At 52.2% G+C, this 26,988-nt stretch overlaps 1 protein-coding gene across 4 annotated transcripts in view; it reads right to left on the reverse strand.

The window, feature by feature from the left end:
* Nucleotides 1–26,988, reverse strand: part of ZBTB16 (zinc finger and BTB domain containing 16) — a 55,050-nt gene that overhangs the window by 11,318 nt on the left and 16,744 nt on the right. For 3 of the 4 annotated variants that reach the window (XM_068994627.1, XM_068994625.1, XM_068994626.1), the window contains exons 3-4: nt 16,198–16,295; nt 8,047–8,133 (exon numbers count right to left, since the gene is read on the reverse strand). In XM_068994627.1, the coding sequence (XP_068850728.1) occupies nt 8,047–8,133; nt 16,198–16,295 (185 nt within the window). Of the gene's footprint in view, nt 1–8,046; nt 8,134–9,908; nt 12,875–16,197; nt 16,296–26,988 lie in introns of those variants that run through there. The other variant, XM_068994628.1, reaches the window with a different exon arrangement.

Here is a 26,988-nt window from a genome sequence, read left to right on the forward strand (position 1 = left end):
CTTGTAAGCACAGTGGATTAACAACCCCCCCAAATTAGATGCCTCATTTTTTGCTCCTGCAGTGATGCACAGGGCTGCTTCCCACCCAGACATGCTCCTGCTCTCACCCTTGCCTGGGGCAGAATGCACATGGAGGATGTATGGGATGCTGGTGCCCGCAGCAGCCTGGGCAATGGGTGTCAGGCCTTGAGCTGCAGCTCTGGCATGGGCAGCTCATGACTGCTGAGGGTGATTTATTCCAGGGGCCATCTGGACCTGGGGGACAATGTGGTCCCATATCCTGGTGACCTGGCTCATTAGTCACACCCTCGCAGCTTGACCTCTTCGTCTTCCCTTGAGTATGGTGGGACAAGAGCATCCTCTTCTCACCTCCCTTTTGGTGGCCCATTGCTCCCCCATGCCCAGCTGATGGCACCTTGTGCCTACCCCACCACCCTCCACCTCCATCACTGTCACCGTTGCCATCATCATCACCTTCCCTCACCATGTTTCCTGCGATTGCTCAGGCAGAGCGATTACAAGGGCATGTGCAGGGAGGGAAGGAGCCTGGCGACGATTAGCGGCGGTGGCTTTATGGCAACAGGCACACAACTCATTCGTTTCATGTTTTGCAGAATATAAAAGCGCTGAAACATTTTAATTTTAAATTCTTATCATTGAATTTACTGCTTTTCTCTCGCAATGATTTGTGTTGCTTTTTAATTTTTACAGTCTCTACAGAAGCCAGATGCTACTGCCTAGGGCCAAAATAATAAAAACCCGCTGCAGTCGTGAGTTACAGAACAAAAAGGAAACGCGTGGCTGACAGAAGTTAATATCTCAATTTAACAGTGCTGCTCCGCTAATGATCCTTTGATATGTGTTTATTTAGAAAGGTCTGATCTTGACCTTGAAAGCAAACTAAACTGCAAAGTCTTTATGAGAGGAGAGAAAGACTTTATTTATAGACTGGCTTTGCGTCAATCACGGCGGCAGCTGGACCCGTGCTGGGTGAGGCTCCACGGCTGCCTGTGGGCCCAAACGGGGAATTCAACGGGAAATATGTTTTTGGGTGGGTGTGGGATCAGCTGTTGTGGGGGACTGCAACGTGTCCCCTATCTCTAGGGCAGGATGCTGAGCCCACCATGGAGATGCAGTCCAAGGTATATGGGCAGCTCCGGGCCTGTGAGGAATGCTCCTGATCCAGACACACCCCTGTCCCCAGAACAAGCCACCCTGGAGCACTGCATGCCTGACCCCTTCTTCCAGCACTGGAACAAGCCACCTCTGCTCCCTGGTCTGCTCCCTGAATGTGGTCCCCAGGCTTTGGAAGGAAGGGATGTGCTCAGCATCATCCCAGCCCACAGTGACACAGCCTGAGCAGGCTTTCCTCCTCTCCCTGAAGAAACTGATTGCTACGCAAACCTGGCAGACAGAGTTTTTAAGGGCATATCCTTTTTATTGCATTTCCACCTCCTGGCTGGGGAAGGTGGGAGGTTCCTGAGCTTTTAATACCTCTAGCCTGGGATTGCACTGCAAACACTTCACACCTATGGTGCACTGTGCTCTCCAGCCCAATTTCCATTTTTTCAGGCCAAACAGTTGTTTGAAGCCGTCTGCAGTCCCTAAAGCCTTCTGGCTGAAGCTGGAGGCACATCCTCCTTGCAAAGCTGTAACCCTCAAAGCCTTTTTATTGTACTGAATATCTGTCAAAATATATCAATACATATTAAACCCATTCAGGCAGCCTCACTCACGATCATCCTTGGCAAAAACTGTCACTCAGCTGTTTTAGCCCTAAAGGTACTGATGGAAAACTGCCCCCTTTCCTGGCAAAACACATCACCTGGCCAAAATCCAGTAATCTGGTATCTGAACACCTATGTGCAACACTTCCCTTTTGTGCTGCTTTCCCCTAAGCTGACACCATTCTGGAGAATGCTGGATACACCCCTGCCATTCCCAAGGAAGCTGTGCATTGTGGGACCACCTCTGCCCTTCCTGAGGACCAGTTTCTCTGGAGCAACCAGTGGCAAATCATGGTGGCATTTCTGGCCATTGCATCAGATGGGAAGCTGCCATCTACACACTTACTTGTCATCAGTGCACCAGCTTCCCAGATTTCCTCTTCCCAGTTGGAATTTGGACTGAAACCAGCTGAAAAAACAATTTGACTTTCTGCTGAAAACCCAGCGTATTTCCCCCAGTGCTTCTGAACCGTGGTTCAACTGATGTGCTAGAAACTGCTCCATCTCCCAACAAAGAGCTTTGGTGAGGAGACCGAGGGGTCTTCCCATGGGAGACCACTATGACCATCACCACTGCCATCACCCCAGCCAGCACAGAGCTCCACCTGCCCACTGCCAATCCATTCACTCATGCATCTCTCCTGTTCAGGGTGGCACCATTCTGGCATCCCCCAGTCTCACAGAGCTGTCGCGAAGCCCTGGTTCACACCTCATGCAACACAATGACCTTTTTGGCGCTGAGGCGGCTGCCTGGCAGAGCCTGGCCAGTGGAGTGACCGGCTGCCGTGAGGCACAAAGCCGGGACTCGCAGCATCTGCTTATTATTCCTGCACCCCCATCATTAAAAAAAGAGAAAAGATGAAAAGGCCCCCTCGGGAAAGCCGGGGAGACGTGGAGCGGCACCGAGCTCAGCCTGGCCCCCAGTTGTTGGGGGTTTTTGTACAGCGGGGAGACGCGAATCCTGGGGGACAAAAGTAACTGCTAAGGTAAGTTAAACCTTGTCGAGATGAACTTTCCTGCTACTTTTAATTAAAAGTTCTTTGGAATTAAAAAGGACACTATTCAGGAAAGGCTGAAAAAAAAAATTCATTGACACCAGCCCGCCCCCCTCCCCTTTTTCCCAAGGAAAAGAAAAAGCTGTTTTTGTGTGTCTGCTCACCCAGCCCGCACTGTACAAAAGGAAGCGGATTTGCAGCAAGACACATGAGATGACCCCCTGACCCCGAGCTGCTGAAAAGTCCTCAATGGCATAAATACCAGATAATCAATCACATACCAGGAGGGCCGGTCCCCCTGCCCTCGCCCCCGCCGCCGGGTTTATGAGAGATGCACTGTAAACGGACACCGGCTCCTGACGGGAGGCCCCTCTCGGCATTCCTCTGCTGGACCAGGAGACCCTGGCCGCCTCTGAGACCGTGTTTCATCCCTCTTTTATGAAGCCCAGCATGGAAATGCTGAGCATCCTCAAGCTTGCCATAGCTGATCCCTTGTGCTCCAGAGCAAAGGGGGACAGAGACATCTCTTTGTGCTCTGGAGAGATGGCCAAGCATCCTCCATGCCACCACAGGCCAGCACGTGGCCAGCACTGAGTTGGGCCTGCAGAAACCAGGGAGAAGCCAGCCCCATTTACAGAAGGCTTTGCTTTCTGGGGGGCTGGCTTTGTGAAGCCTTTGTGGGTTCTAGCAGTGACTACTGTGTCATGCTGTGCTCCCTTATGGGGCTCTGACCAGCACCCTAACTGCCAGCAGAGGAAGGCTGCTGAGTTCCTCTGGTGCTCCAGGGCAACAATGGATGCTAAAACTTTCAAGAGAGGGAAGGGAAAAAACTTGCTGTGATACCACACTGGTTCAGTTAAATGGGGAGCCACTTGGCAACTAAATTTGATAATGCTTTTGTCCACGGGTCAGAGGTTAAATATGTTCACACTAATCCCCTTCATCTAGAATTAAGGGACAAGAAAGATTTCTCCGTAGCTTAGCGAGAGGGCTTTTCTCATCGCAGTTTAAATAGTATTTGCACAGGAAAATTAAAGGCGGACCATTGGCCCTGATGCCATCGTGGCTGCATGGCTCTGCCACACTCCCATCTCCTTGCTTGTTTTGGTGAATCCACCAGCTTGCATGACGACTGGCCTCATCACATTTCCCCACGTGTGCACCAAGGAGCACAGGGAATTCTTACTGCCATTTGCTGTCAAGGTGGCAGAAGCAACCGTGGTTTGGGAGGCAGGGAGATTCCCGGCTGCAGGAATGCACGCCAGGACTCAGATTTCAAGCGCTGTCACAGGACATTACTGTCAGACAATGGGGCTCTGTGCTGTGCCCCTAGGACCCACTTCCCCCAGACCCTCTGTGAGCTGGGGCCGGCACCTGAGCATCCAAAATCCACTCTCGCACCCAACAGAAAATCTGCGAAGCATCAACTGTCCATCACAGCACAGCATTGCCGGCACTCCCTCCCGCCGCGGGACTGTGGAGCCGAGGCGAGCACGGGAGGGATAATTACCTCTAAGCGTACTTAATACTACAGTGCATTATCTCTAGCTATGGAGAAAAGCATGATCTGGAGGTATTTCCCCCCAAAGCCTCGTTGGGCTGCTCTCGGAAAACCCTCCCGAGTCCTGGGAAACGGTAATAGAAAGTCACAGGCAGCCCAGAAAGATGTCAGGTTGGTTTTGGTAAGGAAGTGTGCCAACTGCTTGTGCTGGCTGCTTGTGCCAGGCATTGCTCTGATCAAGCTGTGGAAGAGAATGCAGCAGGACAAGCCACAAACAGCATCTCTCAAATCTGCTGTTGGAGCAGGGACATTGCAGATGGCTGATGGTGGCCAGCGGCATCACTGAGACAAGCCCCAGCCACCAGCAGAGTCATACCAGCATCCTAGTGGAGTGCTGGCCTGACCATTAATTGCAGTGCCACACTGAGTGTGAGGCAAACAGAATTTGTGTACCAGTGTGATTTATAGCTCACATCGCCAAACTCACGTGTTACGTTCCACTTGCTCAAAATCTGTCATTTCCATACTAGAAGAAGCAGTGTGCCATACATCTGCAGCATCACTGTCAGGTTTTGGGCTGCAACCATTTTGAGACAGAGAAAGCAAAGCAAATGTGAGGAGACTAAGACAACTATGTAATAAATTGGACTCAATGTACATTTGCCAAGAACAGGGGCGGTGTGTGCCTGTGTGACAGCGCAGCTCCGGCGCAATGCCCCCTCCACCTCCTCCAGGCTCCCACGCATCCCTTGGCAAGCCCAAGCCAGTAACGGGGTTGCTGGGATGCTCGTCCATGGAAAAACACCGAGAGCTCTGGCATATAACACAAAAATAATTTAAAAATTTTAAAAATCCCTGTGTGGTTGTTGAGCAACACTTGCCACGGGACCCAGCGCGGGGGCATCCTGCCACCTCTGCTCCTAGGTTCCTGCTCTCACACGCCAGATCTTTCTCCCTTTGTACCTCCGTTTATACTGCACAACTGTTTTGAATCTCTAAAATAATGTGACAAGTTAATGATGGCACAATTATCTAAATGTTTAACAGACATGTTATCTAAGTGAATCGGATTGAGATTCCATCCCGCTGACAATAAACATCAATGGGAGAGCAGAAAGTGATAGGCAAATTATCGCCAACCCTGCAATTTCAATGCTATTAAATTTGGAGGAATAACAGCCCTGAGGCCTGTAAACTCTGAATAAAATAGACCCTTGTGTTTGGCCAACTATTAAATCAAAACGCTACCAACATCCCAGCAAAAGAAAAAAATGGGGGGGAAGAAAAGGGGGGAAGATATAGAGCTTTTCAATTTTCAGTTACATGTTGGTTTCATTAACTCTTTTCTGCTACTGGTGTCTCAGGGCAGAGGATAAGAGGGGTATGAGGGATGCGAGGATGGTAGGTAGGAAGTGAATGCTCCCAGGGGATGCGGGCAAGGGAGAGTGAAGGGTTCTGCGCATCCTTGGCAGCACGGCCAGGGGCACGCCAACCCCACAAATCAAAAAGCCAACTACTTGCCGAAGCAAACTTGCTCTATATTAGGTGTCGATCATGCCCACGTGAAATTGGGTCAGGAGTAAATCTGTGCTGTCCCGCTGACTGACACCGGCTGCCGTGCGCTAACTGCCTTGGCACACGGGAGGAAACTCGAGACGAGTCACCTCTGATATTTATAAACGTTGGCACGAGCCCAAAACCTGTTAGCACGAACACCGCCTGTGTGCACATCCCGACTCCCAGCGGTGCTGCCTGGGGGTACTCAGGCTGCCATCTCAATGCATTCTGGTTTTCCCTCTACATTTGAGGAGACGGGTAAGGAATTTTCCATGCTCTCCCCCCCAGCACCAAGCTTGTGCTGCTGGCAGAGGAGCCAAAACAGTTGCTGCTTTTCCTATTGCGGCGGGACGGGGGCCAAGGACAGCACACACCCGGAGAGGGCATCTCGGCCCCATGTCGATGGGGCTGCAAGCAGTACTGCCAGCACTGTGCTTACAAGCAGGAACTATTTTTTTGCATTTATTCTTGTTTTTTGCCTTGCCTCAGGAAGTGGGGTGTTAGTTTTCTGCTGTAGAGATGAGAAGTGCTTGATGCAGCACGGGTACAACAGCCTGGCCCTGTGTTACTATCATTTGAAGCAGCAGGGAGGGCAGTGGGAAAAGAAATAACATAAAGGGGGTCCTGGGTGCTGACAGTCCACTTGAGAAATAGTGCCATATGCTGAAAGGAAACCCCAAGAACCGTTCATCTCCTGCACAAAGCTCTTGTGGAGAGGTCCCACATCTCCCCTGAACACTGTTTTTGAGTAACGTGGGTGGATTTGGTCAGCCTGTACCAGACACCCTATTCAGCTTTTGATGCCATCCCTGAAGGCCTCTACCTGCCTCTCTACCAAAAGGGGTTATGCATTTCTTTTACCTGGAAAGCTGGAAGGACTTTTGCCAGCCAAACTGCAGCTAAGGCCAAAGGGAGGATGCCCAAAACAAACACATTCTGGGAGATGCTGTTATTTGGGAAGGGGTTTAATCATAGCAAGGCAGGGGAGGGATGCTTTCCATGTCAGCAGAGGAGAGGAAGCAATTCATTTTGGTTGCCCTGGCCACCCAGCCCCTCTCTGCTATGCTTACAGCTGGAGGTGGTGATGACAAGCTCCCCTTGGGTCACCATATACCGCCGCTCTGGTTGCCCGTTGCCCTTTGAGCTTTGGCACAGTCCAGCCCCAAGGATTCACCAGCCAAAGGGGGTTTAATCCCTACAGGAGTGTCAGGGTTGTGAGCCAAACTGCTCTGTATCTGCAGGATGGTTTTGGGTGCAGGCATCATTGAGCTCCACGGCTGGGCTCCCACTGGTCACCCCAGGATGCTCAAGGGGTCTGGGAAACAGAAGGAAAGGGGGAACTAGCTGCTATTTGCTTGGTCACTTTGAAACCCCTGCCTGGGTTTGGGTCGTTTAGCCCTGTGCAGCCAGTCCCTCATTGTGCTGGCTGCCCCTTCACAGCCATTCTCCTCAGCCTACAGCATACAGCATTTCCAAACAGACCTGGAATGGCAAAACCCAGCTTCCAGCTGTATGGCTATGGACAGGGAGGGCAAGTACTTTAGGATTTATGGACTGGTGCTTGGCCAGCAGAGCTCCATGACCGTGTGATAGCCAGAGCCATTCCTGCCCGGTGACACAGCACTTTGCATCGATCCTCGCATCCCCAGCGTGAAGCTGGTTGGGTTCTCTGTGCCAGCCCTGAGCACAAACTCACTGCCAGTGGCATTTATCAGGGCTTTCAGCACTGAAAGACGAACCTGTGCTTCGTTAAACTGCTCCTGATATAGCACAGGAGGAGCAGGCACTCTGTCCTGCTCCAGTCTAGATTTGGAAGGTGAAGGGCTCCACCTGGGACTGCCCAGCTGTGAATTCCCTCAAGCAAACCTTTCCCAGGCATGGCAGCCTTTGCAAGAGGCTTAAAGAGATCCTCATGCTTCTGATGGTGGCACCACTGAAGGGCTGGGAAGTGCCAGAGAAGAAACATGGCAGAAACTAGCTTCTGGGAGGTGTTTGGACAGGGACAAGCTTTGCTTGCAAAGGGGACAAAGGACCTCATGTTTATTCTGCCGTTGTTTCCCATGTTAATGCTGAGCAATGGTGTAACAGGACTGCACCAACTGGTGCCTAAACCTGTGCTTTAGTCTAAGAGGAGCTGGGGCTGCCTGGGCAGCGCAGACGCAGGAACCGCAGAGGGTCCAGCTCTCTGTTGGGCAAAGGGTGACAAAGGCAGTCCAAAAGTTAAATCCTGTGCCTAAGCAAAGGGTGGAAGGGGAGTGCCACGTACCAGTGTGTGTCTGCCGGTGCGTCTCCAGGGCATCTTCCTTCGAGAACTGGGCACCACACTGATCGCAGACCAGGGCTTTGGCACCCGCTGGGGAGAGAAAAGGGAGAGGAGGGTTATTCAAGGGACAGAAAGATCCACACCTGAACATGCACATGGACACTGCTGCTGCCATTAGCACTGCAGGACCAGAGCCATGGAGGGGTTTCATGTTTAATGTCCCCTGTGCAGCCAGCAAAAGCAGTGCCTCATTCAGCCCTGTGCTCCCGTTCCTTGCACATCACAGCAAAATACAGAGCTGCTTGCCAGGAAAAGATTATTATTATTTTTAAAATCATTAAATATCAATGCATTTCATTAGCACTGTAACTTATCCAATTGCAAGTGGTTTCCTGTCCCTTCCCATCGTGGCTGCTGCTGCCAGTACCCAAAGATGCACCTGATCAGGGATGTGGCTGGAATGGGGCAACTGAGTGAGAAGCTCAGAGGCATCTTTGACTATTGGAAAGAGACGTGGGATTGGGGGCAATTCTTAGAAAATTACTATCAGCACGTGCTGCTAGTCTGGGTGAGGAAAAACCTAGGATACCCAGCAGCAGACACGTAACTTCCAGATGAAACCAGATTAATGACACACCATATCCAACAGCATTGCGGGACAAAGTCATGGCCCCATTTCAAGGTTTGATTCATCCGTTGTGAGGAGTTGAATGTGACAGAGCAGCATTCAGGGTGGGGGCACTGCCCCACAGAATGCTGTGCTGCCCATTTTCGGGGTCCACACTGCCTCTCCCCCCTCCTTCCTACCCCACTGAGCCCTCTGTCCCATAGTCAAGGTGGGATTTGAGGAAAGGTGGGCAGAGAAGGCGATAGGGAGAGAGGTATCACGAGATGCATTGAAAAGAGAATTCCTTTGCCTTTAAATTGTCTCGGTAACGGCTGGCTCGCAGGCAGAAATATTTGGCAGCGGCGAAATTAAAAGTGATAAATTTTCTCGCCAAGAGCTGATCGATAATAGAGGTCTCATCTGTTAATCAATATGACAGTCTGCCTGTTTACTGTGCATATGCTGTTCGTCGCCGCCCTCGCTGCGATGTCAAGTTTGCATTCAAAACAACCCGAGTGCACCTGGGCTGTTGGCTGCTCCAAAGGGGTGAACACACCCAGACTCTGGGGTGCTCCAGGGTGGCTCCCTCACACCTGCCACCGGCCAGGAGACCACGCGCCCAGGACGCCATCAGGGATGTGGGGCATCCCTGAGATGCGGGTACTGCCAGAGGTCCCCCCTCCAGGCACAGCAGGGAGAAGAGTGTGTCCACGAAGGTGCCAGAATGGGGAGAAGCTGCCAGGGCGGCGAGGGGCCGGATCAATAGGGCAGCAGCGCGGGCTGCCCTCCGCTCGGCACACGGTGCGGGCAACGCGCAGCCAGCAGTTGCCAAGGCAATGGCTCTCCATCGCCACTCAAAGCTCCGCTGGCCCCACCGCAGCAAAGTGTGATCCATGAGGATATGGCAACCCATGATCTGTGAGGATGCAACAACTGTGGCAGCAACAGGTTCTCCCCAGGCAGGGCGGCTGCTGGTGTGTTGCCCCCTCCCTGAGGCTGTGCACTGGCAATAGTGGGCATTCTGTGCTTGGAGGGGCTTGCTGCATCCGCAGGCTGAGACATAGCAGGGTCCTGCTAAACACGGGGTTTGCTTTTACTTCCCCCATTTCCACATGGGATTAGTGGGGAGGAGAGATGTGCCAGTGCCCTCCGCAAGCTGTGGCCAGAGGGGCCGCAGAGACGCAGGGAGGCACAGCCAAGCGAGGCAAAGGCAGCCAGCATCTGGCTGGGGGGCAGGCAGGGGGGGGGGGGGGGAGGAAAAATTCCTGGCGAGGCGAAAATAAACAGGGTGAACGCAGGGAGGAGCTGGGCGCACTGGCTTACATAAGGAAGCACAGTGTGTACCAAAACAGCGGACCCAAAAAAAGCCGGAGCTGTCAGAACAATGAGTACAGACGCGGGGCATTTACAGCAGGCGCTGCCGTACAGTTTTATTTACAGTACCTCTTATCAGCGCGGGAACAGCACGCCGCCTGCCAATTTCCAAAGGCCAGGACTGCGTGTTCTTTCCCTCAAGTAGATGTGTACTCCAGGCAGGGGGAATTTTTTTCTTTTTTTTTTTTTTTCTTTTTTTTTCCTTTTCTCATCAGCAAAACAAAAACTGAAACAGAGCCAGAATTCCTGTAATGTACACACGCCGGCGGGGAGGGGGAGGAGGAGGAGGGCGGCGATTGAATATGTAAATAGTTCAAGGTTAATTTTACTATGTGAGTCACCGGGAAAATGTCATCCAACATCTGAGCTTATTATAACAGGGCTCTGAAAAAAAACCACCATGGCTTGCTGTTTGTTATGAAAGGGAGCAGGACACGTTGGAAAGTGGAGCTCGTGGCAGGGCTCTCTTCTCCCCCCCTGCTTTTCTCCCTGGTTTGAAGAGAAACCATCAGCCTCTCTGAACACACACGCAGGTTTGGGCAGGGTATATTTAGCCAGTGCCTCGTATCGCCTACAATATATAGATATCTCCAGATGATCTTATCGATGGGATGGGACAGGACGCCGCGTGCTGCCAAGTATCAGCCGTGTTTCAGCGCGAACCTTGCTGTTGGCACCAACCCCCCTGCCGTTCATTTATATCTGCACAAGCAAATTTATAACCCCCGCCTAATAAAGGTCCCTGGTGCAAATGGGTGAGGAGCTGCTGCTTGTTCCATCCTGCACGATCTGCATAGTCATTGCTGCCCCATCTGCCTCCCAAGTAAGGTTGCAACTGCCCAGGTCTGCAGTGTCCCCAGCAAAGCCACAAGGAGGGGCAGAACTCAGGTTGGACTTCATGATCTTGGAGGTCTTTTCAAACCTTAATGGTTCTATGATTCTAATTTCCCCTCCAATAAATGTGAGGGAACAGGCTGCTGGCGTGTTGGAAGCAGGATGCCCCACAGATCATGACAGAGGCAGGGGCTGCAGCTCCCTCCCAACCAGCCAGGCTTAGCTCGGTGGGTTGGATGACAGAGATCATCTTGTTTCAGCCCCCTTTATCCCAACAGACCCTCCCAATGTCCATCACTTAATTACTTTATTGGGGAGGAGAATCTTCTGTGGGGCTATGGAAGAGGCACTCTGAACTCCAGCTCAGGAAAAAAGAAGGAATAAAGGAAAAAGAGGGGCTGCCAGCATCCTCTGGAGGAGGAGGAAGATGGCTAAGGGAGGAGGAAGATGGGAAATTGGTGAGGAGAGTGGCGGGGGAGGATCCAGCCTTCCCTGCTGCTGTTTCGGCACAATGGCCCCATCAGTAGAATGTGACATCCCCTCCCTCAGTAGAAGGGATTAATAAAAATTTGGGATTATATATTATTAACAGGCTGTAATTGGTGAGAAGATAGAGATGGGGGGGGGAAATATGGATTAAAAAAAATTGGCAAGAAAATTTATGCGCTGCCGTTGCTTTACTACCTAATTAATTCAGTAATTTCAAAAACAATTTTATTTATGTTCCGTTTACCACATCAGAAGTGCAAAGAAAAAAATCACCAAACCACAGTGATGCTAAAATAATACCTCAAGGCATCTATTTTTAATCAGTCAAAAAAAAAAAGGGAAAAAAAGAGAAGAGCCAGCCAGGCTTCTATACAATCTCTGCCGGGCAGACCACCAACTCGGGGAGCGCAGCAGCCGAGCCCTCTGCGAGTGCCTTCCTGGCTGCCGAAAACAGAGCTTGTCAAAAAAAAAAAACAAATCCATAATGGCCTGAGGCTCCTCTCCAATCTATTTTCTGCTCAGCTGGTTTTAAATGAAGTTATTATGAGTCATTAAAACACCCGCAAGCCTGTGGAAGTCAGCCAATTACAATTTTAAATTTAGCCTGTTCTCTACCCCATTCTCTTGTTTTCTTCTTTTGCCCATATCAAGCCCTTTGGGGTTTTTATTATTGCTATTATTATTATTATTATTACTACTATTATTATTACTATTATTATTTCCCTTCTCCCCTGTTTCACCCAAGTGGAAGAGACGAGTCTAGCAATCCTGTGCTAAAAAAATACTGTGGAGAAACCTGAGAAGGGTCAAAAAAAGACGGAGCTGCAGAGCAGGCCTGGAGAGTCAGCTTCAGCTCCTGCTTCCCAAAGTGCCATGGGAAGGCAATAATGAATATAAGAAAGAGTGAGGTGTGGGCATTACAGAGTGAGGAGGGACCTTGAGTTGGAGTGCCTGAGACTTATCTGAGAAGGATGCTGTGGTAACACTGGAGAGCGTTGGGAAAGCACCTGGAGTGACGGAGCAGGGGCTTGGGGATGGGTGAGGTGGTGGTCAGTGGCAACACCATCACCCAAACTTGGACAGGCAGTGCCACCAACTCCTGCACCACACAGGGACTGGTGGAGCAGGGGGTATTTTAATTAAAAAAATAATAATTGAAATGCAGATTTTTAACTTGCGATCCCAAACTGGCAGGTTTTTACATAACCCCCCTTTCCTGCTGCCCCTGCCAGTGCCACTCATTCCAGCAGCATCCTCTCCACAGGGAAAAAATGACAGACCCCATCCCTGGCAGCCCCGCGCGGCGAGCGAGCACGGCGCGTACTGCACAGCCCATAAAACTCCAAACAGCCTCCAGACACTCCTGCAATCGTCCTCCATCAAAACACTTTGTCTTGCATACAGAAATGCGGCGGGGCGCCGCGCGGAATACCAAATCAGCCCGTGACGGTGCGGGGAGGCGGCTCCTTGGCAACCGGGGGGGCTTCGCCACCGCCGCCGCTCGACAGGAAACAAAATCTGTCAAGCCTGTTGGGCAAATGATAAACATTAGCAGTATTAAAAACAACACAAAAGCTGCGTAAATGGCTGGCGAGCGCACGGGCAGGGGTGGGCAGGGATGGGGGGGTCCTGCCCCATTTGCCCCCCAGCCCAAGTGAGGGGGGTCTTCAGCACCACAACCTTGGGGGAAGTTAGGGAAGTTTCGCCCCTCCAGCAGAAATCGAGTGGGTGGTGATAGCCATGGACATTGTGAGGGAACAAGACGGATGGATGGATGTCGGATGCTTTGTGCATGTGCGAGGGGTCCTGGCACGCTGCCTTCAATGATGTCTATAATGTCAATAATGTCAATAACAAGGGGTGGCCAAACCAAGGGAGCGGTGAGAGACAGTGAGTGAAAAATAAACATATTTCATCAGGTGAGGGTGGGGAGAAGCAAGAAGCTGGCTTCAACCCAGTGGACAGGTCCAGGAACCCGGCCAAAACAGGAGCTAAAAAGCAAACCATATTTTTCTGGTCTCAGCTCAGGCTCTTGAGGCAGAGAGGGTGGGGTGGGGGGGGGGATAGGAGAAATGTATTTTTCATCAGCCAGTGTATAATTTATAAACAGCACTAAACAGTTTTTGTTTTCTTTCTTCCTCTCCCCCGTGTACACGGCTTGGCCGGCAGTCAAGCCTGCATTAATTTCTGCTGTGGGTACAGTGTGTTCTTGGATGCACATCTGCGGATGATCATAAACGCGGGAACGCTGGCAGAACATCCAGACCTGCCGGCAGGCCGCTGACATCACCCGGGACGGAGCGCGGGACGCCGGCCAGCCGGGGCGGGGGGGCGGAGGCCTCCCCAGGGAGCCGCCGCGGGTACCGGCCGGGGCAAGGGGGCCAGAGCCGCGGTCACCTCACCTCCGCCCCGCACATCCCACCCGCGCGGGGCACCGCCGGTACCGGGGCAGAGGGGGCAGTGCTCGGTGCAGGTGAATGGCCTGGGATGAGCCCCCTCTCCTTCCACTGGGCAGAGAGAGGCAAGGGTGGGATGTGCCCGTCCCTTCTGAGGTACCATCCCTACCAGCCCGTTGGACCCCACTCCCTCAGTAATCCCTGCTCCCTGGACAGGTGTCCATAACCCAACAGGACCTTGGGGCTTTCTTCTGCCTCTCCTGATGATGAAGGAGCATATTTGGGTGGGGAGGGAGGGTGTGAAGCAACAGGGCAGGGGTCTGCAGGGCTGCTGCCTGTACATTGCCCATGCTGCCCATGAGCATCCCTGCACACTATCGGCTATTCCCACTGTTCCCAGGCCAGAGTGGCAAGGGGTGCACAGCCATCTCCACAGCAGCCATTTCTGCTGGACGGAGAGGCAAAGCAAGTGGGGACAGGCAGAAACCCCCCTTCCTCCTTATCCTGGGGAACAAACCCAGCTCACAGCAGGTGCTGAGTAACCAACATCCCAGGCTGAGAATGAGCACCCACTGAGCATCAGCTCTGGAAAGGATACAACTGAGGGAGCAGCAGTGCTGGGATCAGCCTCCCTGATCAAACCAATAGTGCTCTGAACCACAGAACCAACAAGTTGGGTCTCCCACCTTGCCTTCCCTGGCAATTTGCTTTTCTGAGAGAGGAGCAACTCTCTTCATCAGCCTTAGAGGTCTCTGAGAGCTTGCCTGCCAGCAGAGCAGGCAGCAGGTAGGGAAAGACTTTGCATGGCATTAAGGGCTTTACATTTACACTTTATATACTGAGAGTCAACATGGGGACGAGTTTTTACCCTGCACCTGCAAGGCTGTGGCACAACAGCACTGTGCACCCAGCCCACCCTGCCACAGAGCACCACAGACCCCCAGGGCTGGTCCTCAACCAGGTCCTCAATAGGAACCTTTACCATAACCCATCAACACTCGGATGGGGAAGCTGCAGATGTTAACCCCCTTAAACCCTTTGGCACTGGGGCTGGAGAAGGGTGCCAGGGGGCACAAGCCATCCCACTGCAACTCCCAGTTAAACACACAGTCCATTGGTGTGGAGGCAAAGCTGCCTTCAGAGCTGAAAACAAGCCCCACATCACTGCTCCAATACAACCTTGCTGCGTCCAGGGCTGGTGGCGGGAGGGAGGCGAGGGAAGAGGTGCAAAGGTCTCCTGCTTTAATAAATAACAGCGCTGGAATTCACAGCGGCTGTTTGTGAGCTCGAGGCGCGCTCTCCCCGCCCCACCCCCCCCCATCCTCGCCGGATTTACCAAAAAAAAAAAAAAAAAATTAATCCTGTGCGATGACGAGCTTGGCTCAGCGTTCACTGTACATACTGTACCCACAAAGCTGGCTGCCTGCCAGGGACAGGCTCTGAGCCAGCACGACCATAACAAACACAAGCCGTGTGCACCAGTGCTGGGGGGAACCAGCATCCTTAACCCCAGTCCTGGAGGGGACCAGCATCCCAGGGACCTCCTCCAGCAACCTGCTGCTGCCTGCGGGCACCCTGAGGAGCTGGTACCTGGCCCACATAATGGTGGGATGGGGGTGGGGTCAGGGCTGGGTCTATTGACCCAAAAACCAGAAAACAGCACCTGGACAGATGGAGCACCCCCCTACCTCAGTAACAAGAGACAGTGGGGAAAAAAAAGTGAAAACAGGTGAAAAATAGATAAAAGTGTACAAAAGCATTTAAAATATAATACAGCTTCCCTGCCAAGCTATATGCAAGCAGATCTGTGGCTACAGTACCTGCCAACCCCCAGAGACTGGTCCTTGGAGCAGGAGGAACAAGGGCTCCCGACTGCGTCTGAGTCCAGGGGTCCCCTGGCTGTCTCCAGTTCTCCACATCAGACCCCCAGCTGTGCCGGGACTGCACCCCCAAGGGAAACATCAGCTGACAAGGACTTGCAGAGCACAAATCTTCCCTCCAGTGCAGCACTTCAGCCCTCCCCTATTTATTTAATTAAAGGCCCTGCAGCCCGTGAACCTGCTACTTGGATTCATTAGTCAGAGAATGCCTAATTCTGCAGTTTTGCTAACGAACCTGTGGTGGGGGCCCGAGGTAGAAGCAATGCTCACGCTACGAGCAGGGCTGACCATGAGCAGCTGCGTGGCATGTAGAGTTTGTTATTCTGAGCTCCTTAGTCTGGTAAATATTTCCAGAATTAAGGAATTGAAAACAAACTCCAAAAAAGAAAATTTAAATAAATCAAATTACTGGGCACTGGAGAACAAGTTTGCAATGTGCTGCCCGGGGAAGGGTGCAGCCGGCTCCGCACGTGTCTGCTGTAGAGGAGACGTGTGAGCTGGGCGGCCACAGCATCCCTGGGTGGACACACAGAACAGCCCCCCACCCCCAGCCCAGCACCCCCTCCCAACCCACCTGAGTGAGCCAGTAAGTGCATTCGCAGCCGCAAGCTGTCCAGGAACCGCTTCCCGCACAGCTCGCATCCGTATGTCTTCATCCCACTGTGCAGCTTCCTAGGGGAGAACAAAGAAGGGTTAGTCCTGAAATGGGGGGAAAGTGACCCAAAACAACACTAAAAATCCACCTGGTGCTTCCCGCAACCCACACATTGCCCAAAGTAAGTGCCGGCTTGAGAAGCACTGCAGGGAGGGCACGGACGGGGGGTCCCATGTGACTCCCCAGGACTGAGACAACCCTCTTCCCATCAGTATTTGTCATTGTTGCTATTGTTGGAGTCTTTTGATAAACTCGATACATGTGAAATCTGGAGTTAAGGCAAGGTCTGTGTTGGCAAACTCCTTCCCCATGTTCTGAGTGCTTTTGAAAAAGGCACTGTACTCCGAAAAAAAACCCTGACCACTTTAAGAGGTTGTTTGTGTGCATTTCTAACCAAATCCCAATTTCCATCCAAATTCAGCACGACACAAATCACAAGCAACAAACACAACCACCAGCTTGCAAACAGGAAACATGCCACTCACCGTTTCCTGGCAGCCCCAGGTACACACCAAGCTACGCCCAGGTGGCATTGCACAACCTCCGATTGCGTCTCCCACCCCACAGCGTGCCGGAGGGCTGAGCATCCCCTACATCCTGGTGACCAGGAAGGGCCTTTCTGCCCAGGGCACTGGCCACAGGCACTGATCATGGCAAGGGGTGCCAGGCTTGGCCACAGTGGCCAAACTCTGCGTTATTGCCCGTTCTTTGCTGTGAAGATGTTGATGCTCCATCTTTGGGTGATCAAGCTCTGGACCAAGTGGAATGACCATTAACAGGCAGCATTAAAGGAGCACTGTCCAAGTCCACAACTATCAATGAACCCAACCCAATCCCATCTCTTTCCAAAGACATCACTGCTGTTCCTGGCAGCCCCTCCAGACCCATTTCCCCTCCCCTTTGGGACCAGCCATTGCTCAGCCCCCATGACCCTGCAGGGGAGCACCCTGAGGCTTGGTCCCCATGACAGCCTCTGCTGCTAAGGGCGCATGGAGGGACACAATGCCCAGAACTAGCAGTTGCACAGCCCCAGAATGGGGGCTTGGTGCTTTATTTCACAACCTCCACTGATGACAAACAGACTCTTTACAAAGCCACCTGGCTCTGTGCTGGACAACCATGCTGATCAATGCCCCTGAGCCCCAAATGCATAGGCTGCTGCCCGCCAGCCCTCGGTCACCATGAACCACTCAGACCTATGGCTGGGGAGGACTCTGGACAGCAGCATGTGCAAAGTTTCAACATCGGATGCTGTAAACAGAGAAGTATTTGTGTGTGTTGAGGAGTAACACAGCCCATAGCTGCCTGCTGACCTCTGATCACAGCCACCATTTATCATCGGGCCGCAGCAGGATGAGAGTATTTCTATTGCCTTGTTGCCAAAGACAAAACAGGGATGGTCCTGTCCAGGGCTGGATGTGGATCCTCTTGTGGGAGGGCTCAGCCCCAGCTGTGCAGGCTTGCGAGGACCATGTGCCTGTGAGCTCCTGCCGTACTTCCCCCGAGGTGTAAGTTTTATTGGCACAAAGCTGCTGCTGCTCTGACTCTAAGCAGGATCACCCCTCACTGCTTCAGAGAGCCCAGAGCCCCAAACCACCCCTGCCCCATGGGGCTCAGGGGCTTGTTCCCTGGCTGCCAGCCCTGCATCCCACCTTGCAGGATACTGAATAGCAGCACAGGAAGAGTCAGCAGGAGAAGACCCTGTGATGTTCAGCAGTGAGTAAATGTTGCAGAGCAGAAGGGAAAGGAGCAGGAGTTGGTTTCAACTCTCAACTTTGCTGTATAATGTAATTATTAATCAGGCTTGTCCTGAATTCACTGTGTCATAGCAGAGGATTAGGAGTCATGCACGAATTCAGGCCAAGAAGGTTTACAATCCAAAGGATTTATCCGCCTGGCAAAAATAAATAAAACACCAGCCTCCTGACAGGGCTCCTCTGCCAACGAGCAGCTCAATAAGTGACAACCTTCTCATTTTGCATTTTTAATTCGGGACATGCCTGTCACACTCCCTGGCTCGGGCTGTGTTCACTCCTGCACTTAACACCAGGTTAGAACCATTTTGTTAGGAAGAGCACTGCAAACTCCGGGTCCACACTGCCCCTTCTGAGGCCAGAATGCCTTTTTCCCAAATTACAGTCTAATTGAGAAGTAAAACATGGAGGTTTGGGGGTTTTTAAAGTGAGTCTCAAGAAACAGAGAAACAGAATGACAAATTTCCTTCCTCTCCATCTCCCAAACCTATGGCAAGCACAACCTCTTCTCCCATCTTCCCAGCGCAGAGCGGGGCAACAATGAAATGAGGAGACCCCCAACCCCACTGGTGCCAGGGTGCCCTGGAAATCCGCACCTGCTACTGCCCAGGGTGCTACGATGTCCCCAAGTCACATCCTCTCTGTATTGTTTCAATGGGGCACAGGGGTGCTCAATGAGCAATTTAGTTGCAATATCTCTATCAACAAATTTCAGCGGCAACAAAAGTTTTCCGCTCAGCGCCTGCTTCTAGGACGTTCTTATCACTCGCCATCTTGCACAGTCCCTTTCAACAAGGTCTTAAAGCGCTTTATCTGCTCCATTTCCCGGTAGCGAAATATGATTGAAATGTTCTATTTCTGCTTGCCGGATTAAGGAGATGTTGCAAAACTGCACAAAAACCTGGCAGATGTAAGCAAGGTATTACGGCTGCTTGGGCTGTTAAGATCTGAGGAGAAAGATCAATATGTGCTTCTGAAGTTGTGCCTCCAGAAAGAGGGGGCGGGGGAGTGAAGGGCGTTATAATACATGCCAGTGCTGCCCAAACTCTGTGCCAAAAGATAAATCATGCTTTATTATTCCGATCTGAGGCTGAAATCTTGCTCCTTTCTGTTGCAAGGTCCCTACAAGCACATGAGCCGAGAAGGCGCCCACGGGATGGAGAGCAGAGGCAAGAGGAAAAAGCACCCTTTTTGTAAAAGGAGGGTTTTCCTCTAATTCCCACTCAGTGTCCCACTTGAACTGCATGGAAACAAAGTCAGCCAAAGCTCCCAGGCTGTGAGATATCACTCAAGGATGCTCCTGCACAGAGGGTGGCCCAGGGTGATGAGGATGCCCAGGGCAATGAGGATGCCCATGGCACAGTGGCCCAGGGCTGGATCCAGCCTTCCCAAGTGAGCCCCAGCACAGGGCTTTGGCTAGGGGCTCTTCAGGCAGAATGCAAACCGAGCTATACTCCCTCCCCGCCCAGCACCGGCGAACAAAAGCTGGGCGAGAGGCTGGCCCCTCGCAAGCTGCCAGTAATTAAAAAGGCCTGTAAATGCCCCACAAAAAGCACTTCAAAGGGACGGCGACTCCAGCGAGACTGCGTGGTGTAAAAATTATGAGTTTTCCCCACGGGGTGCTTTGTGTGAAAAGGCTGGGGTTGGTGGCAAATGTGGATGACCACTCCTCGGGGATGCAGGGGTTTGGCAGAGCATCTCAGGGTGCAGGAGTTTGGTGGAGCATACCAGGGTGTGGGTATGGGTGCAGCCCTGGTACCTAAAGACCGCTGCAAGTGTCCCACTACCACCACAAGTAAATCTCTGCTCTGGCTGCTTAAAACCCTGCCTAAAATGGCCTTCTGCTGTCTTTACTTGAGGAACTCTTGTATGCCACCCCCTCCCCGCCACCCCTTTCGGGAAGCAGGAGGAGACCCCCTCCCCTCCCTCCACCCTGAACAAGACGCATGGCTCTTGGCCGTTTGATTACTTTTAAGTGTGTATTTTCCCCCACAAACAGAGTGAATACAATGGTTAGGAAATTTGACAGAAAACTATTCCAAGCCATTTATTGCCTTAATGCGCACCTTTGTCCAACAGGCAGTTTTGACAGGAGCGATAAATTCCAAATTTATGTCAACAGAGCATATGTTGAACACCTCATTTCTGAGCTAAAGTGGCATGCTGCCCCATAAATCACCCTTCTGTTTGAAATGAAAGTAGATTACGGGCCCATGTTATTGAGCAGTTAGAGCCATAGTCATATAAATCAGAACTTTTAACTCCAGGCGATCCGTTCTGCAATTAACTAAAGGGCACTTTGTCATCTCCAGGCCAGGGCACAGCTTGGCAGGGTGGCCGGCTACTGAGGGGAGGCAAGAACTGCTCGCTGCCGAGGAAAGGCACCAGCGCAACTGAGGTTCACTCGGTACCTGTTGGAGCAGCGAGCCCCGAGACAAAGCCTGGAGCAGTGTGTGGCTGGAACACAGCCTGGCATGGGAGAGCCACGGCTGCAGGGGCTTGCACATCCCTGCCCACATCCTGCCCAATCCATATTTTGGACACAAAACACAGTGGGGGAATTGAGAGGCTGCATGATACAAGCAAAACAGCTGAGTCCTGACCAGCCCAAAGCCAGGCAAAAACACACAGAAGTGCAGTGCTCAGAGTCCTGCACCGATAGAAATCTGTACTTGGGACTTCCACGGCAGTTTTGCTGCATCTCCCAATGCCCATGCATCAGGTTGAGATCCCCATTCCACTGATCTTCCCCATCCATCCTGCTGTATTTCCCTGGTTTGCTCCCCTGCATCTCCCAGGAACGCCATGCCATGGTTTGGACAGGGGGTCCTGTGGGGATGTGGGGCTGGCAGATGCTGTGGGCAGTCGGACCAGAGGATGCTGTGGGACCAGGGGATGCTGCGGGGGCTCAGCCCCATGAGTGCTGGCGAAGGGTGAGGGTGTGAGGGGCAGCTCACACCCATGGGAATGTCAGAGCTATAAAAAGATTCAGACGTTAAGTATTTCCTTTCCTATAAAATATTCATTGCTGTGCACAAGTGCCAGGGAGCACAAACCTCCAGTGGTGCTAACTTTGTGCCACAGCAATAATGGAGTTTTATGGGAGCCTTCTGATTTTATTTATACTGGGCCACCGTGGCAGTGCCCTGCCAGAGGGACAGCCGCCAGCCAGCACAGCCCCACCACGGCACATGTGGTGCACTGAACACTGGACAGACAAAACGGGACCAGAGCCACTTTGCATTCCCCAAAAAACCTCCTGGACACCCCATTTCCACCAGTGTCTCCCTTGCCTGCGTAAATTGATATGAAACTGATTCCTCCCCAATCTATTTTATCAAGATCAAGGCAGTGAAGCCACATCTTGTTTGCAGCAGGGACAGAGCAGGAAGCCAAGGTCAGCGGGCACCAAGCGGCTGCAAACCCCACATTCTCCATCATCCGACACCAGCATCACACCTGAGCTGCCAAGAGGGTGATCTTTCCCCTGACATGGCTATTTACAACACTCGGTGACTGATACCGGAGCGTGCGGGCCATGGTCCTGGTGGCTCAGCTCCTGCAGTCACTGCTCTGGCCTCAGCTTCCAGCCCGGTGGATTAAAATAGCAGGGAGAGCTATTAAGGACACGGGGAAGGGGGAAGGGAGCTGAGACCTTCCTTTTGCTTTAATAAATTAAGAAGAAAAAAAAAAACTAACAACAAAAAACCTGCCCTCAAACCACCACTGCTGCTAAAAATAAGCAAATAAATAAATAAATCTTACAGGAGCTGGAAATAAAGATTTTACTATTTCTGAATGGTTTAATATAAAAAATCCCAAACAAACAACCAGGGGGAGGGGACAACTATCAATAGAGAGCACTGAAATTCCCTGCCCGTACAATATTTATACTTACCATGAGCTAATTTATGAGTTCAAACCAGATGCTGCAGAGTGACATCATTCCACATGATGCCAACACTTCCCCTTTGAAAAAAGCCAAGGAAAGGATCCTGCTCTCCTGCCTTACCTGAAAAGAACCAGGCCACAAACACCAAACAGACAATTCCCTTTTTTTAGAGCCTGCCCACAACAAATGTGAACAAATGCTGCCAAAGGGCAGCGACTCTCAAAATTCACCACTGGCCAGGGCCAAGCACGAGTGGCAGCATCTCCCATCCGCTGCTCCCAGCATCCCACCGGAACGATGCCTCGAGCTCCACAGGTTGGGAAAAGACAAACTGGCCACAGAAAAAAGGGCAGCATACAGATTTATTTTTTTAAACTTATTCCGAGGTCCTGGTTTCAGATCTGTGTTCAATATTCATTATTGAATGGAATTCCCCAGGAGAAAGCTTTATCCACGTGAACATTCCCTTTGCGTGTACCAGACCCCCGAGCAAGAGGGTCCATGGGCTCGCACCAGGTGGGACAAGCACAGATGGGAAGCCATCAGCTGTATCCAAAGGGTGCAGCTGGCAGAGGGAAGTTTCCCCTGTCCGTCACAGCAGGACGATAGGGGCACAGATGCTGCCCAGGCCCAGAGTTGGGTGGATCTGCAGCTTTCAAAAGGGGATTCGGAATGCAGCCACTGCACAATTTACTGAAGGTCCACTGAGTGATGGTACCGGGTGTCAGCAGCTTCTGCCAGGCCAGGGATTGGCCCTGCATCTCTGCTGCACTGCCTGGATACCGGAGACCGATGCAAACAGCTCCATGATTCCACACTATCACAGTGGGGCTGGAGCGCCGAGCACCGAGGGGTTAACGCGTGGCAATGCACGCGGCCCTGCTCGGAATAGCCGGCGCTAATGCGCCGTCCAAAATCATCATCCCCATTCTTCAGGCATCTGGTGACAGTGACGTGCTGAGCACTGGGAGAGGAGCGCTTGCTGCTGTGCCGGGCAACCTCGGCTCCGGGCTGCGCCGGGCATCGTGCTGAGCCGACGTGACACGGGTGTCAGAGGCATCAGGAGAGCACGGGGGGAGCTGCTTCTTTAAAATCATACAAGATCTCGACAAAACAGCAAAGTGACCTTCGTGCTGAGTACATCTGCCGCAGCAGCGGCATGATTATGCAGATGTTTTGATTCCTAATTCAGAAATAATAAGCGGTTCACAGATTCCAAGTTTAAAAATATATTCGTCATCTGGTTTCCGTAGCAGCACGTGGGCCATTGGAGCACCAGCGAAGTGCTGGCCTCGGCCACTCCTTCCTCCTGACCTTCAGGATGGTTGGGACACCTGGCTCTGAGCAGCCTGGGCTAGTGGAAGATGTGCCTGTCTATGGCAGGGGATTGGAGCTGGATGAGCTTTAAGGGCCCTTGCAAGCCAAACCATTCTGGGATTCTGTGACACAGGGAAAGCATTCAGCATGATGCATTGGATGCTTTCCAGAGACAACAGTCCTGGGATGGTCCAGGCAGCATCATGCTGCTGCTCCCCAGAGAAGGGGGAGCCTGTAGCTCCTGAAGCCCCAAAGAAATGGCAGAAGTCCCCATGGAACCAAAAGCAGGGAGACAGGGGAAAGTGGATATGCTATTGGGGTGTTGGAGCACAGAGCAACTTAAATGAGGGGGAGAATTTTAGGGTAGGGGGAATTCTGTCTTAATTTCCACTTTCATCGATGACCCGACCACAGGGGTAAGGCTGGACATGCATCAGGAATAGGGTGGTACCCACAGAGCTGCCGCAGGGATGGGCTCGGATGAGCCCTCGGATGAGCTTCCCTGCACTGAGCACTGCACCTTCGGGGAGTAGGAACAGCCCCCAGGTGCCAGATGGAATCAATCCACAGCTTGGCTGCTCTGTTCCATGAGGGAGACATGTGCTTCCCACCCCTCACTTCCCTATGGAGATGCTGACAATGCCAATGCCCCTCCCTGGTGCATCCCTGGTTTCTGCCCTGGCTCACCTGCCTGGGAACTGCAGCCAGGAATCAGCACGAACCACAGACAAACGCTGCCGCTCCCATGAGCGGCCTAGATCCCGAGGAGTTTTATAAGGTAATCAAATATGCAAGAGATTCAACAAACTAATTTCAAGCACACACCTGGGGTCCTCTGATAATGTCAGCTGTGCCTATACAGTGCAAGGATTAAAATTTCATAGAGTCATGATTTCATCAGTCGCTAAACTACAAAGGATTAATTAACAGCCAGGGAAGAGCTCATGGCTTGGAAATACAGTCGTAAGGAAAATATCTATCTTGGCTCTCCAGATGTCAGCACACAGACGAATAAAGCTTTGATGAAAACACTTTCTTATTATTAGCAACTCCAAAATACTGTGTTTTTGTAGCTAGAATTAAGGATGCCCAATTCCAATCTGCCACCGCCTGGATCTGTGCATTGTCCTCCTTTCTGGAGGGCCGGTTTGGGCTCCTGGGATGTGACTGTCTGGCACCCACTGGGGTTTTATGCCTGTATTTTGGGGATGGGCAGAGACATCTCCCTTGGAGAGGGGATGGGAGAACCTCAAGCATGCAGGAGTCCAGCTGGGGGTCTTGCCTTTGCTCTGCGCACACTGCCTGCCCTGTGCTCACGGGCTTCCAGATAGTCTCCTGAAGTATTCCTCATGCTGGCTGGTCTTCAGAAGTTTGGGAAGGAGAACAGCACAGTGTGATGGCCTCAGCACTGGCAGCAGGACTGGGGAGCAGCAGTGCATCCCCCCTTTCCCTGAGAAGATAAATTAGGGAGCCATCAGGGAGGGACAGGTGCAGCAGCCATATTGCTGTACAGGGGCAGTGGAAGTGTCTTTGATTAATGAAACTGTAACGCTGGGCTCTTACACAGTCCTTCTCCGCCAGGAGAGATGCCCTCGGACAGGCTGGAAACGCCTCCCTCCACAAGGATTCCCCAGAGGTTTCTCCCAGCCATGGACTGGTCTCCTCCTGTCCTCCCCCAGTGCCGCTGCCTTTGCCCAGGTCTGCGCCGCCTCCTCAGGAGTTCCCAGGGAGGACAAAGAACTAATTATTTCCAATTACAAGTTGGGAAGTGAACATTATGCACCTTGTCAAGGCAGCAAATTAATGAATCTGCACTGCACTGGGCTTTGGGGAGAGCCCCAAGTGCCCAGGGTGAGGAGGTGGCAGCAAGGGAAGCACCTCAGCAGCTCAGGGACTGGGGCCACTGCTGCCCATCTGACTGCAAAATCTCCCTTGGAAAACATGTATTTTTGGGAAAGACCATGGAAATGGGAGGTGTCAAAGGAGCTCGCACAGGCTGAGCGGAGCCGTCAGCACTGCACGGTGCAGCACACAGGACCGCACTGCATGCACCGTGTCCGAGCTGGCTTTGCTCCCAAAACCACACAAACATCTGCGCAGAGGGAGCGAGCGGCCGCTGGCTGGAGTCACGCTGGAACCTGTCATCTCATGGCAGAGCTATGCAGGCAGATGCTGCTGGCTGCTGCAGGGCCCCACACCGGGGGACGGCGACAGGGGCACGGCACTGGCAACTCTCCCCTGCAGTTTTACCCTCCTGCACTGGTTCCAGTACCGGTGCACCAACAGGAAGACGCTGCCTCAGCTCTCCATAATTAGTTTTGCTCAGTGTACAACATGTTTTGCTGAAAAATAAATAAATACCTTCCGGGCGAGCCAAGCTCCAAGTGGGACGCCAGCACTGACAACACACTCCACTCCCCCTGGCCCCGGCCAAAAGTACGCGGCGTCCCAAACCCAGGCGTTGCTGAGCCATCCTGGCACCGTGGGACCTCCCCAAGGAGGCTCGCTCACAATTAATTCATTTATGAGCAGCCTCATCCCCTCCCCAACATGCACAACAGGTTCCATGCAAATTCGGGAGCTTTTAAATTATACCGTTAATGAAAGCAAATAAAGGCAGTTAAAAGGCAATTTGCTCAATTGGTGTTAATATTTAAGCACAGCATGTGCAAAAACGAGATTGCAGAATTTGGTTTTTCCATGAGAAAACTTTTGGTCCCGACTTTCCTGCAGAAAGGATGGAGCACGCCAATGAATGCTGTGCCCAGGATCAGGTCTGGAGCCCCCTTGGCAGCAGCCAGCCAGTCTGTTAAGGAAATGTCCCCTGTGTGCCCCAGCAGCTCCACAGTCTCCACGACATTGGCAATTCCTCCTCTGCCAAGGAGTGTGACTGCTACCCCCTCACACATCCCCGCAGCCCTAGTGCCTCCCTGAAAACCTTTCCTGAGGGCAAAAGCACAGGAACAGTGGAGCCCTGAGCTCCCCCTGTGCCTGTGGGAACTGGTGCATGGGCAGGCAGAGGTGTCATGGGTGTCACTCCCAGCACCGCAGCCCCAGTGCATCCCTGGCTCAGCACGTCATTGCCACCACATGTAAAACGACATGCTGGGAACGCGGTGGCTGCTGTGCCAGCAAACAGCAAGGACAAACCACCACGCAGCATGAGCTGCCCTGGGATACCTGAGGTACAGCATCCCTGCCAGGCACACTCTGGTCACTGCTTCCCGCACCAGAGTGTGATGTCGGTGTCATAACGGTAACAAATTCTCAAAGAAAACTAGAAACAGTGACCTGGCACCAAACTATCGCAGGCAAAAGTGGCTGATGCTGCCCCTCAGTGCAGCCACACTCCTGGCCATGCTCTGGCTCAGGGGTTACGATGCTCTCGCATAAATTCGCTTTCAAAACAGGAGCTGCCGGTGAATGAGACCTCGATTTCTAATGGTTGGAAATATTTTGTACACTCTGCTGCTCCCTCTGTACCCCTTTGTCGGGGCTGAGGGCTGATGGCTAAAGCGGGTACCAAAAGACCATCTGTAGCTCCCGTCTTTACAGAGAAGTTTAAATAGGGGGATGAATGAGCACAGGAATTAATGAATGATAAAGCCGTATGGTCCCAGTCAGCCTCCTACGCCGGGATGTGGCATTCAAACCCTCCCAGCCTTCTGCCACAAAGAGAGGTTTCTAAGCTACAAAAAAAAAAAGGGGGGAAAAAAAACGGGGGGGGGGCGGTGGCAGCGCATGCAA

Source organism: Aphelocoma coerulescens, chromosome 24 (assembly GCF_041296385.1).
Source record: "Aphelocoma coerulescens isolate FSJ_1873_10779 chromosome 24, UR_Acoe_1.0, whole genome shotgun sequence".
Lineage (NCBI taxonomy): Eukaryota > Metazoa > Chordata > Aves > Passeriformes > Corvidae > Aphelocoma > Aphelocoma coerulescens.